Below are 14,108 nucleotides of genomic sequence, written 5' to 3'. Positions count from 1 at the left end.
TTCGATATGTTTTAAATTTCGCTGACGTTGTGCTTCTGGGATTTGGAACTCTTGTATCTCTTTGTTTGCTTTTGGATCATGCGATGGTGGTACGAGGCATTTACATGGCGCTTGCTCTTGTAAATGCTTGTCTGGGTAAATTCGACATTGTGTGCTTTGTATTATACTTGGCTTGGATAGTGATGCTGTCTTTGAAGTTGCAATTTTATTTACTTCTGCTGTTGTTTGCTTATCTATCGACTGGTTATGTTGTTGGTTACTTTGCTGCTGGTTCCGGACAGGTGATACCGGGCCTAGACTATGGATATCTTCAACTCGTACTGGCGTCATGGATATGAGTCTCATTGTATTCTGTAATGGCATCGTTGGTTGATTATTTACAATACTATTTGTTGAACTATTACTGCTACTGTTATTACTGTTATTGCTGTCATTGGCTGCAACTGCTAGTGTTGAGGAATCATTAGAATTAGCTGTTTCATTCAAAATACTATTTAGATGATGTGATGGAGTTGAAGGAGTTTGTGGTTGTTGCTGTTGAGACGTAGATAGTGTCAATGGTGAGGAAACATGAGCTGGCGACATTGTTACTTGTGTAGAAGTCTGTTGTGGCTGAACTTGTGCCGTAATTCGAGTTTCGTTTACGTGGATTAGTCTTAAGTCCTTGCGGGGCCTAAATTTCGAGAGAACGGCTTCCCCACTGTTGGTCGTCCTCTTATCTCGTTTCCCGGATCTTCCTTGCAGCAGTCAAGGGTTCGTGTGTTCAGTTTTCCACAGATCCAACAAAAAAGAATTATTGGATTTCGACAGATTCTTGCCATATGTCCCAATTTCCCACACCTTCGGCACGCATTTGGTGTGTCTTGGATTCTCTGCTCGAAAGATTGGACTAGGTGGTTTCTTTCCTCTCTTAGCCTTGGAGGTCCGGTTTTCTCTTGTTCTCCCCGTATAGCTTCGTAATCACCAGCCATGTCGATTAGTTCTCCCAATGTTTCGAAGTCTCGTCGTCGGATATAAAGCTGGTAGTCCGGATGTGCATTTCGATAGATTCGTTCTAGTTGAGCAACGGCTCCTATATCTGCGTGTCGCATTAGAGTTTGGATTGCTACAACATAGTCTTTGAATGTCTCCCGTGACCTCTGACGGCGGGCCCGGATTTCATCTTCTAACTTCTCAAAGTATCTTGCCGGTAGAAAGAACTTGAGAAAGTCAGCTTTGAAAGCGGTCCATAATTTCCACTGGCTGTTATTACTTCTATACCAATTTAATGCTTTATCCTTCAAAAGTTCTGGCATGGTACGTGGTATTGTGTTAATGTTTAATCCATGGGCTTCCACCAACTCCTCGATTCGTTCGATGAACATCAGCGGGTCTTTGCCTCCGTCATATTTGACAGACCATTTCCGGACTTGTTCTATAGTTTGTGTAACAGGTGGAATTGTTATTTGTACATCGTTATTTAGTTCTTGTGTGATCGGTATTGTTTTTGTATGTTTACGCGCAAGGTCCCATAGCATTTCTCTCCGGACCATGTCATAATCTTCTTCGTCGATGTATGCTGCTAGTCTTTTTCGTAATTCCTCTACGGATCCACTCGTTTCTAGTTGCATTTCGGACAAGTAGTGGATTAATTCATCTTTCCGTAAGTTGTACAACCAGGATTTACTCGGCGTGGTAGGTCTTCGAAGTTCTTGGTCGCCAATGTCGACCCTTGTTTTATGTTCTATAGACATGCTTGATTTCCTTTTGATACTCAGTTTTTTTTACACTGTGTTCTTTTGAAACTGCGTCCTTTTGAAACTCAGTTCTTTTGAAACTCCGTCCTTTGAAACTCAGTCCTTTTGAAACTCAGTCCCTTGAAACTCAGTCCCTTTTGAAACTCAGTCCCTTTTGAAACTCAGTCCCTGCTCGGGCGCCAATTGTAACGACCTTTTTTCGTTCGTTATATTTGCTGAGGTATGCAAAGCGGTTGTCCAGGTTCGTTATAATAAAATTTATATCTTCGGGACTAGTTTCTTTAGGAACCAAAATAAAAGCGTAGATTTTATATATTTTATTAATACTTTATTTAATTATTCAAAAAAACAAAACAATTATAATGGGTATAATTTTAGATAAACAAAATATTATTATATATATATTATAAGAATTATATTATTAAATTATAATGGTTACAATTCAGATAAACAAAATATTATTTTCCAAGGATCGGAGAAATTTATGATTTCCGCGCGTGACTATTCCGTAGGGGTGGACTTATGTCACCTCAGTATATGAATTATACATAAGATCAGTTGCTGTCAAAGATGACGATGTTTCGGCGACTGGCTCTGGCTTATTTGTTATGAAGACTCCTGCCTTTGTACTAAGGGATGTAATAATTTGGCTGAATGATCAAAGAGAAAATTAAATGAAAATCAGTTTCCTACTTTGATCGAATTGACCAGTTAGACTGAAGAAGCCTGTAATCTAGTTTTGATCGAATTGACCAGTTTCCTATTTTTGATCGAATTGACCAGTTAGACTGAAGTAGCCTGTAATCTAGTGTTGATCGAATTGACCAGTGAACTTGTAAATCGCTTGAGCTCCAAGAGACAAGTTCCTCGTTCTGTAAAATGCGCGTTCTTATATACCGAATTGACCGGAGCTTTTCGGTGTAGCGTACCGGTAAACTTCGTTGTTCGTGTTGACTTTTTGTGCTTTTCGTGTCTTTCTTGTGTATTTTGTGTATTGTCGTGTACTTCGTGTTATTTGCATTTTTGCGCACTTTTCTTCGCCTGACTTTTATGTTTGACATATTTCGCGTCTTTTGATTTATTTCGGAAAGAGAATTAAAATTTAAAACCACCATAAAGTGTTAGTTTTCAATTTAATTCAATTAATTATAACTTCCATTATTTAATAAATAAAATAAAACCCCAACGATATAAATATGTGCGTGATATTGCGGTAGGAGAATTAGTGCAAGTGTCTGATTGTAATTATTGTTTTGTATGATAGTTTGTTTATGTTAAAAAAACATATATGATTAATAATTGATATAGTGTTTATAATTTTGTGTTTTACTACATATAGTGGAAAAATAAACCAAACGAAGAATTTACGGCAGCAGTGGGTTTTTTACTGATGTGTTGTTTTTTTTTTCTATTGTAAAAATGTAAACAATGAGTGTTTGTTTTATTTCTTTAAATTCATTTTTATTCAATAAAGATATAAAGTGTGTTTTATTGTTTAATAATTGTTCAATGTATGATTATTTGTAATTCAAAATTCATGTTTTCAAGTTGTGTTTTGTTGGTTTGTTGTTATTAATTTTCTTTTTTCTTCTTCTTCTTCAGTTTTGTTTATTAGTCTTATCCGCGGCTTATTAACGCCTGGATTGCAGGTAATGTTATTGTCTTACCATCTTGTTAAGTAATAAAATAAATTTTATTCTTTTCAGGTTACATGCTGATCTTGTAGGGGTGAGTTGGGTTCTTTATTTGAATAGTCCATGGTGATGGTGTTGTGTTTTAGGCTGACGGTCTGACGTCAGATTTACACAAGAATTTATGTATGGTTGAAATTGCTTTATAGAAATTTCAGCCTTTACAACTTTTAATAAACTGTCTTAAAATTTTCTTTTATCGGTTTTTAATGATCCGAAATGCACCACTTGCCGTACTCGAAAAATACAAAAAAAAGAGACCGAAACAAGCTTCCGCTGGCTATTTTATAGTTAGTTTGCCTAACTGAAAAATCCTCCTGTCGCGTTAGTGATCCTGTTAACTCTTTGTTTACCGCTTTGTTTACGCTCTTGGAAATTTTTCACCACTCTCCTCGTTGGCTTTGCTGGTTTTTGTTTTGTGTTTATTTATTTGTTTTAGGGTGATGACCTCTAAGAAAGCTTACTTTATTTTTCACTTCCAATAAAGCTTAAATTATATAGGTTTTATTGGTACTTGGCAATGCTATATTACGTCAAACTTCATTGTAGCTTTCGACATAATTCGCCTTCAATGATCTAGATCAAAACAAACCGAAACAAAAGCTTTCACACATTTCTTTAGTTACCACTTTTGTTTTTTTTCTTTTATTTTTTTTTTACTGATAGCGTGCGTACAATGCACGTTGAATTGTTTGTTTATAAAGAAATGATGTGATGTTTTTTTTTGTTAAATTATTTAAGTGTTTTTTCATTTTAATTTTTATTTCTACTTTTATTTAATTTTAAAGTTTTAATTTTTCTTTAAAAAAAATTATTTTAATAAGTGTAATCACAGTTAGATACCGAATTTCGACGCCTCAGTTTTAAACGACATGCAGAACTACAAACATTTGAAGACTTTTCTGCCTTAATGGCACAACAACATAAAGAGGAGATCGCCGACGGGTATATAGTTCACTGGACGTCGTGGGGAATTCCGAGGTAATGTCAGATTATTTGACTATTATTACTTGTGGTATTAATATTTTATTCCCTCACAGGCCTACATAACACTGTCGGCAATAAGAACGGTGTTATCCGCGTATCTGATGTTATTAATGAAAATGCCGTTTATCTTCACACCTTGTTGAAATTCGCTAATGGATTCTTCAAATATTTTTTCTGAGTACACATTGAATAACAGTGGCGACAATATGCAACCCTGTCTAACGCCTCGTGAAATTGATATCCCTTCTGTTATATCACCATCGATGTTTACATGCGTAGTTTGTTGCCAGTACAAATTTTTAATGCATCGGATTTCCTTGTCATCAATATTAATGTTTTGAAGAATTTCTATAAGTTTATCATGTTTCACGTTGTCGAACGCTTTCTCGTAATCAATAAACCAGAGAAAAACGTCTTTGTGAACGTCTTTACAGTTTTGAATTAAAACTTGAATATATAATAGTGCTTCCCGAGTTCCAAGTCCTTCTTTAAAACCAAATTGCGATTTTCCCATTACTTCTTTGCATTTTTTGTATATTCTGCCGTGCATAATTTTTAGAAATATTTTTATGGCATGTGACATAAGGCTGATAAGTCTGTATTCACTACATTTTTTTGCATTTTTCTTCTTAGGCAGTGTTATGAAGGTAGATTTTACCCAGTCATCGGGATATTGTCCAGTATCGTATACATGAATAAACAATTTTACTAATAGATTAGTATTTTCTTTATCAATTAATTTCAAAATTTCAGATGGAATCTCGTCTGGGCCAGTTCCTTTATTGTTTTTCATCGATTGTATAGCTTTCTTAACTGCTATCAGAAAAAACGTTTTCAATATATGTTTTCCAAATTCGTTTCTTTTCATTTATGTCAAAAACTATTTCGTTATCATCACTAATGAGAAATGAAGTAGAGTTTTTTCGGTAAATTCCTGCGATCTGTTTCAGTTTTTTGTGGAGATTAAAGTCATCATGTAGTGATTGTAATCGTTCAATTTCTTGGCATTCGTTACTTACCCAAACTGTTTTTGCTATACGGATCTTACTTCTGATGTCTCTGTTTAATTGCCAATATAGATCTTGTTGTGTATTTTTATACTGACGACGTTCATTTATTAATTTCGCTATATCTTCGGTCATCCAATGATTTTTTATTTCTCTCCTATATGATCCAAGAGTTTCTTTCGATGAAGATATAATCGTTGTCTTGAGTTGTTCCCATATATTATTTGGGTTTCTAGAATCAATACTACTAATGCGCTGATTTATTTTATTTTTTAATGAACATTTTATGTCATCATTTCTTAGTTTTTTTAAGTTGACTTTAAGGTTTGGTTTCTTTTTGCGATTTGATGCTAATCTTATGTAAATTTTCGCCATTAGAAGATTATGATCAGATGATACATCTGCGCCCAGGTAAGTTGTAACTTTCTTAACTGAAGAGCAAAAACGATCACTAATTAGGATGCACTCTATTTGATTTCTGATAATGTTATCAGGAGTGTCCAATGGATATTTCCAAGTATATAGTCTATGAGGTGGTAGATTGAACAAAGTATTTGAAATCTTTAATTTATATTCTTGACAGAATTGTATTAGTCGATCTCCTCTATAATTTCTTTCACCTAGTCCATACTGGCCCACAACTCCTTGAATTTCTCCTCTTCCAAGTCTCCTTGAATAATTCTATCTTATATTCTATCTTACTAAATGTCAAATTTGCTAATTACAAGTTTTACAATTATTTTTTAAAAAAAAAGTGTTTTATTCTTTCTTTTTATACAATCTTGCTTATTATAAGTTTTACATAAAAAAATTTTATTACGAATTTGCTTATTACAAAAAATATTTATTATTTTGGGCATACATCCACTCTTATTCCTCTTCTACTTAAAAATGTAAAAATTTATTTAGGTTATTAAGAATGTCAAGTCTTCATAAAAATTACGTAATTATTCTTATCCCCTTTATTCTGATATTTTTACTATATATTGTGTGGTGTTTTAAAATATTACCTCAAAATGTTTTCACCCGCTAGCATGAGTCAGGCCGATTACTATTACTCTCTATGTCGCTCCTCCGATGATTCGGAAGATGAGGAGCTAAACAGGAAAACCGCTGTGTGGATAACAAAATTGCTTCGTCCACCTACTGAAGAAGATTTCACTCAATCAACCACGAAGGATGTAGCAGCTAATGAAGAAACAGGAAATGCCTATCACAGTATTAGCTATAATACAGATATAGATGAAATCCTGTATCCCTCGGCTAAACGGAAACTAATATCCCCGAAAAAAATAAATCGGATAATACCGTCCTAAAAAAATGTAAAACACTACGTTTGTTATAAATAAAGAGAGAAAAATTTTGACTTGATGTGTTTTTATTATATTGAATTTGTGAAGAATATGGAAAAAGAAATGGTTTTGGTCGGCCGTCATTTGACGGTATTAGAAAGTTGTTAATGACGCTGAATAATTGCTGTTTAATTGTACCGGCAGCGGTGGTGCTGGTGTAGGGTGTGCAGTGTATGCATTTGTAAACTGAACCGTATTTTGTGAAAGAGGCGGTGTAAGAATTGATGATACCTGTGTTATATATGAGTGTGTATATTGTGTTGGTGTACTTTGCGTAGAAAGAGGTGGCGGATAATTTCTTATCACCGACTGCAGACTCGGTGATCTTTGAAGGGATGGTGCTTCTGACTCATTTAAAGTACGTTTATTTAATTTCACGTATAGTACATACATAAACGTTGAAAAAATAATAACTGCTGCTACCGATATTGTCATTGCTGTTGTTATAGTTTTCCCATGGAAATGTAATTCTTCTATTTTTTTTAGGTTATCCTGTTATCTCCAGATAATGTCCTCAAATGTTAATGATTGGTTTTTTTGTTTAATATTTTCTGTATTGCTTGGTGGTAAAACAAGCAGTTGATCTGTTTTTAGCACTTGGTTCTGTAAAATTAAACTATTAACTTGTATGGAGCAATTACTTAAAGTCAGAAAATAATTTCCATTCAGTGTTAATCTTCTCTGATCACAAGTACTATTTAATTTGCCTTTTTGTACGTCAGAATTATCATATCGCTCTACACTTCGATAACCTTCTCCTCTGTAATTCTTATTACTGCACACTTTCCAGTAAAAATACAGGTAGCGCTTAACTTTAGTTCAAAAACTGATTTATCACCTTCGCTTACCAGCTATCTCTACTGTTGTTTCCAACGCTGTATTTATTTGATTTCCTTTAGCATTTGGTATAGGAACTATTAACCGTTTCTCTACCCTTAATGTCTCTCCTGGTACTTTTATTACGAATACAATTGACTTCTCCTTAAACGTTGCCGTTCCTAGTTTAACTTGCCTCAGTTTTTCGAAACCAATATCGAACTTCTGTATTTTCTCCCGGTTCAAAATGTTTGGTTGTATCACTCCCGATTTTGCCGAAACAACGTTTTTTTGTATTCGTTCAACTTGCCTTCGGAGACTCGTAATAGTAAATAGCTGTGATATTGCCAAATTTTCGTCTAATAAATCTCTCTTTACATTGTTTCTTATAAGTTCCCAGTCGTTCTGTATCACTTTCTTTAGTTTCTCCAAAGTTTTGTTATAACTGTCATTTATGTTAACCTCTTGATTTTCAGTTATGATCAGTTCATGATTGTTCTGCTCTAATGCTACCAAATGCCCTTCGATGGTAGATTTATCCTTATCATCTAAAGTTACAAACGCACAACTGAGTAGACGTCCTCCAGCATTTAGTAATCTCCTTTTTAACCTATGTGGCATTAACGTATGCAACATATTCTCGGTTTAGATAATTTCTGTTTCTACCAGTGCTCTGTAGTTCTTATTTTTTATAATGTCGTTTACTGATTTATAAAGTTTTCCCAGCAGGTTCTTTATTTCGTATGGGTTGACTGTATGTAGAATGTAGTTATACTTATGTACAATTTCTGCTTTTTCTACGTTAATTTCCATATAACCAGTTTCCGTTTCAATTTTTTCTACATATAACTCAGCCTTTCCGTAATCAATTACTGACCCAATGAGTAGAGGAAGCAGTATTAACTGTTGAAAAAGTTATTTTGTGAGTTTATTATATTTTTTCCACATTAGTTCTATTCGAATTGTAAAATCATTTGTTTTTCCTTTTTAGAACTTTTTATTATTATTATTATTTCTTATTTATATATATCACCTAATTAATATTCTTTGATTTCTTTGATACCTTGTCTCCTACATCTAATACTTATCCTAGTCTTTAAATTATCTAATAATTGGATAGCTTCACTAAATTAGAATCAAATACTTTTTTCCGTCCTCTTATTAAAATCTTTACATTCATTGGACTCGGTATTGCTGCGACTTCGAAAGGTTCCATCCACAAAAGGGATAACTTATGTTTTCTACCTTGATTCTTTAAACATACCTTATCTCCAATATTGAATAGTCGATTTCTAGTATGTTTGTCGTGGTATACTTTTGCCTTTTCCCTTGCCCTTTTTTGGTTTTTCTTTACTACTTCATATGATCTCTGTATTTGGTACTTCAATACTTTGGCACAATCATCTATATTATACAGAGGTACAGGTTTCCTTTTGAAATTCACTGGCACATCAAAATCGATGTTCGCGAAGGTGTTTGCTTTGTCGCTGAATGCACCGAGTTATTGTAAATATGCATCGCATGATGCATCCACTCATCCCAATTGGTTTCGTCGATGTTTACAAAATTCCTTAAGAACTCGCCAAGTGGTCGGTGACTTCTTTCTAATGATCCGCTCGCTTGCGGATGGTAAGGTGTGGTATTTATTTTTCTTATCCCTAACAATTTACACACTTCTTTAAACAATTTTGAATTAATATTTAATCCATTATCCGTTATAAAAGTTCGGGGAATCTGAAATCTTGCTATTACTTCATTGAAATATACTCTTGCTGCAGTGGCCGCCTCTCCATTTGGAAGGGGTGTGCACGAAATATATTTAGAAAAATCGTCTTGAAAAGTCAAGATCCACTTATTCCCCCTAGGCGTTTTTGTCCATAAAAACTTTTTCAAACGGTCTGTGTGGAATATTTGTTAAAACAAAGACACTTTATCCACTCTTGAAGCCTTGTTTTTCTGACATAATACGCAGGACTTTACGTAATACAAACTTTGTCTTTGCATTCCAGCCCACTTGTATTGTCTTCATATTTTAAGACAAGTTTTCCCTACACCTTGGTGTCCCCAATAGGTGAATCATGGAATTGTTTTAAGACCCTTTTTATGTCATCTTCCTCGGTGAGAAACTCCGCAATATCACTTCCTGTATTTCTGTTGCTCTTTTCATGTAGCTCATTATTTCCTTCTGTCTATAGTTCCTTGTAATACCTTTGATCGTGTTACTACCGTCACTTCTTTCGGAATTCTGCTTAATGCATCTGCGTTTTGATTATATTTACCTGGCATGTAAATAATATCAAAATCGGATTCCAATAGTTTCAACTAAAACGGCCTAACCTACTATCCTGATCTTTCAAGTTCGAAACACCTCTCAGTGGTTTATGATCAGTGAATATCTTAAAGTGTCTACTTAAAAGACACGGTCGAAAATTTTTGGTTGCCCAAACTATTGCAAAAAATTCATTCTCAATTGTTGAATACCTCTTCTCTGTGGGACTTAACGTGCAGCTGGCAAAATATAGAATTCACTCTTTACCTCGCTCTGTCATAAAACCGCCCCCAAGGCTTTACCACTCGCATCCATTGTCAAATTAAATTGCTTCCCAAAATCCGGAAATTTGAGCACTGGTGCAGTTGTTACAGCTATTTTCAGATCATTCATTGCAGCCTGACATACCGGAGACAACTCAAATTTTACCTCTTTCCTAAACAAACAATTTAGTGGAACTGCTAATTTTGCTGCATTTGGAATAAACTTTCGATAATAATTAACCAGTCCAAGGAACGACTGAAGTTCCTTTATATTCTTGGGTGGAGGTATATTCTGCACACACTTTACCTTCTCAGGGTCCGGTACTATACTGTGTTCTGAACACTTATGTCCTAGATATACTACCTCCTATTTAAGGAATTGGCACTTTTCTGACTGCAATTTCAAATTGTTGTCTTTCAGAACCTGTAATACTTTCCTTAATCTTTTATCATTCAAATGATAATTTTATCATTATCATATCATTCAAATGAAACTCCTAATTACTTTAATACATACATGTCATTGCGGGCAAGCGCTGAATCGTTCGCTTACCTTTTCAAATTTGTAATGCAACATTTCAGCGCAGACATATTCGCTTACCTTTTCAAATTTGTAATGCAACATTTCAGCGTTGACATGTTCGCTTATAATGTCTTACAGAATGGATCTACATAATACAATACAAAAATTAGAATTATCATTGTAAATATATTTGCTTAATTTTGCATATACTTACAGTTAGTTTATGTTGAATTCAGAAATTTAGATTTTATTTCGATTTTAAAAATTGAAAAATGTTCACTGCACTAATATGACGCACTTCGCTAAAATCAAAGAATACTAAATGTATACAAAACAAGAAAACAAGAAATTATTCTTATTCAAATTCGTTTCTTTTTCATTCTTTTATAATTTCAACCCTGAAATTACCTATGTCGAACACAAAACAAAGAAAAATAAAAACGAAGCACTATTACCTCCTCGCTTACTTTTTCAGCGCTAGCGTAATGGTGCCGCTGGGATGTTATGCACTACTACACACAAACATTTTTACGTTTACACAAAGCAAAACAAATTTCACTCTTCATGATAGTATAAACTGAACTGTCAGTTCATGTTGTCGTCAAGTTCATCTCACGTTCATGATAGTGTAAATAGGCTGATTCACTATTTATATATATATCTTTTATTTACTGCTTAATATTTATTTCTATTATAATAAATAAATATTAATATTTAAAATCGCTACTGCCGACAGCGAGTTAAAAAAACACGTTTGTTATAATTAAACCAAAAATACTACACTAGAAATGTCAAAACAAGAGAGCTTTTATGCAAAAGTTCAGAGAATGCTGAATTGCATCACAAGAAGTAAACATATCAAGCGTAGATTAAATAGAAACATTAGCGACAAAAACACTACTCAGTTAAGAAAAGATTTTATTGGGCTACGGTGAGGATAATTCAGTAGAAATAAGCACGCATTTTGCAAGCAAATGTACTCGTTCCAAGGCCTGTAAGGTTTTCATACATCTTGCAATATATTTAAAACAGTCATTCGACTTTTACTCCGAACAAGGCATAGTAGCAAAATCAAGATAATAATACGTCTTGACTAGTAAAACCATTAGTATTGATGTTGTAACGACACGTTTTCGTTCGTTGGTAATGCTGAGGTATACTTAGCCGTTGTCCGAGGGTCGTTGCAATGTAATTTTTATTTTTGGAAGTCAAAGACAATGTGATGTAGTAATTCAATTAGTTATTTAGGAGAATTTAAAATTAAATAAGGTTTTACAATCTAATATAATTATAATATGATGCTGGTTTACTAATTTGATGACTACGATTATTTGGAATAATCGTGCAATGATTGTTCCGATTGTTGTTTCCACGTGCCTGAAATGTTGCTGTCAGACGACACTACTCGTGCTTATCTTGGTGTTTGTCAGAAGACATCGTTAACTAGAGATTAGAAGTGTTATGCTGGGTTACAGCCTTGGTTATCATTTATTAATGTTAGGACGTATTACTACCCTAACTCAATCATAAAGAAAATACTACTAGTCAAGATGTATCATGACTACCTTGGCTTGATTTAGATATAAGACTACATATACAATCTACTAGTCAAGATGTATATAACTACCTTGACGTGATACAAGACTACTAGTCAAGATGTATGTAACTACCTTGGCTTAATTTACATATAAGACTACATATATAATCTTCTAGTCAAGATGTATTGTAACTACCCTGCCTATAGTTCTACTGAATTGTTTCACAAAGACGTATTACTACCTTTGAAAGTTTCCAACAAGTGCCTCTGCTTGTACAATGTGCGTTTATTTACACTCAAACGACCGAAGTTTTTCCTGTAGCGCATCAGTACATTTGCCGTTGGTATTTTTGATACTTGTTGTCTTTTGCTGCTGTTGTTCGCCTGGGTGTAATTTCTGTGCTTTGTGTTTTCGTGTGTTCTTGAATTCGCCATGCTTTGTATTTAGTTCAACCAAAGCTTTCATGCTTTGACGTTTCTTGTCTTGTTTACAAACATGTTTTTTTATATAGTGCCGGTAATAGTTATTATTATAAAATATATTTATATTTATTTATTAATATATAATAAAAAAAATTAATAAAACAAACAAAAATAAACTTAAATAAATATATAAATAGTGTATAAATAGTGAATAAATAAGGTGTGTATATTCTTCACTTATTTAAATACATTTCTTTATTTTTTTGTTAATTGTTTAAATTTGGTTTAATTTAAATTTGGTTTTTTGAGTTAACTACAAAACGTTAATAGACTTTCTTTTTACATAACTTTACTTTACTTTATTTAACCTTTATGTGCTCGGTAGTCTACATTTGTAGCATTTTGTGCGAAAAAGTCTTATAAAAACGAATTTTGCACAACGACAGGGTGCGAGATTTTTAGTAGTTTCCTAAAAATCAATTTTAAGTTAATTTTAAACTTAACAACATCAAAACAATAATTTATTTAAGCCCTAGACCCAACTTTTCAAAATGATCACCTCCTGGCCGGTAGTCTACATTTGTAGTCACCATATAATTTATATGAAAATTCATATTAAATATCTATGTAGCTCAATATTTTTTAGTTCCAACATGCAGAAACATGTTCCTTTGTAATTTATTTTATTCTCTGTTTACTTGTACATACTTCTGCTGCATATTTGTACTTATATGCATGATTTTATGGTTTAGATCGCAACAGTAGGAGGATTAGGAAGCGCAGTTCATACTGCTGTAATCAATTTTCTGCTTATGCTCAATCTGATTACAATGTAATGCTTTCGATCCGCTTTTGATTGGTTAATTTGGTAATGAAATAGTTTATTTGAAACATAGAGCAGTAAAATAAAATGAGAATATTGGAAAATATGATTGAACGTGCTTCAACTCGGCCACTATGAGTTGTTAAACAGTAAGTGTGTTTGCAGGTTTTCCTTTTTTTGGAAGTGGCTTATGAAAAAAGAATGGCGACAATATATTGACAAATTACTGAGCGAGATTGATGAGGAGGAAGAGGAGCACTAGTTCTTAGCGATGAATGGTTTGATGATCATGTACCACTTGACCATCATACAAGTTCCAGCTCAAGCAATGTTTTTGTTGGTGCTGTAAGTGTTGCGATTAGTTTCTATTCTAAAGAATCTGACGCCGAGAATGAAATGATACTTGGTGAAGAAGGTGATTCAGAAATATGAGCAAGAATAAGGTATATTATTCGAAATAAATTTTGATTATGTGATGAATGTCAAAGAGACCTCGGTCGTTATGCAGCATCTTGATACATTTGTGTCAAGAGATAATACTGTCTGGTTCAAAACTATACCTAATCAAGTAGGTCGCACTACTGCTCACAATGTGTTTCATGACACTACTGTTGGTCCAATTCGAGCGACTAAAGGTCTAATTTTGTACACCGTATTCGATACTTGAATACATTTTGAGAG

General features: G+C 33.7%; 1 protein-coding gene and 1 long non-coding RNA gene across 2 annotated transcripts in view; one reads left to right on the top strand and one right to left on the bottom strand.

The window, feature by feature from the left end:
* The window catches only part of LOC119688825 (probable basic-leucine zipper transcription factor O), a 784-nt gene extending 199 nt beyond the window's left edge, over window positions 1-585 (bottom strand). The window contains exon 1 of the mRNA XM_038103491.1: window positions 27-585. Within this exon, the coding sequence (XP_037959419.1) occupies window positions 27-585 (559 nt within the window). The remainder of the gene's footprint in view (window positions 1-26) is intronic.
* A 2,864-nt stretch (window positions 586-3,449) lies between these two features.
* On the top strand, window positions 3,450-4,801 carry LOC119665275. The gene is made up of 3 exons (XR_005251370.1): window positions 3,450-3,464; window positions 4,263-4,408; window positions 4,468-4,801. It is a non-coding gene; the product is annotated as an uncharacterized LOC119665275 (long non-coding RNA).
* The last annotated feature ends 9,307 nt before the right edge of the window (window positions 4,802-14,108 follow it).

This window comes from Teleopsis dalmanni, chromosome 1, assembly GCF_002237135.1.
Source record: "Teleopsis dalmanni isolate 2A chromosome 1, ASM223713v2, whole genome shotgun sequence".
NCBI lineage: Eukaryota > Metazoa > Arthropoda > Insecta > Diptera > Diopsidae > Teleopsis > Teleopsis dalmanni.
The sequence above is the reverse complement of the archived record's forward strand: the minus strand, read 5'-3'. Positions and strand labels throughout refer to the sequence as shown.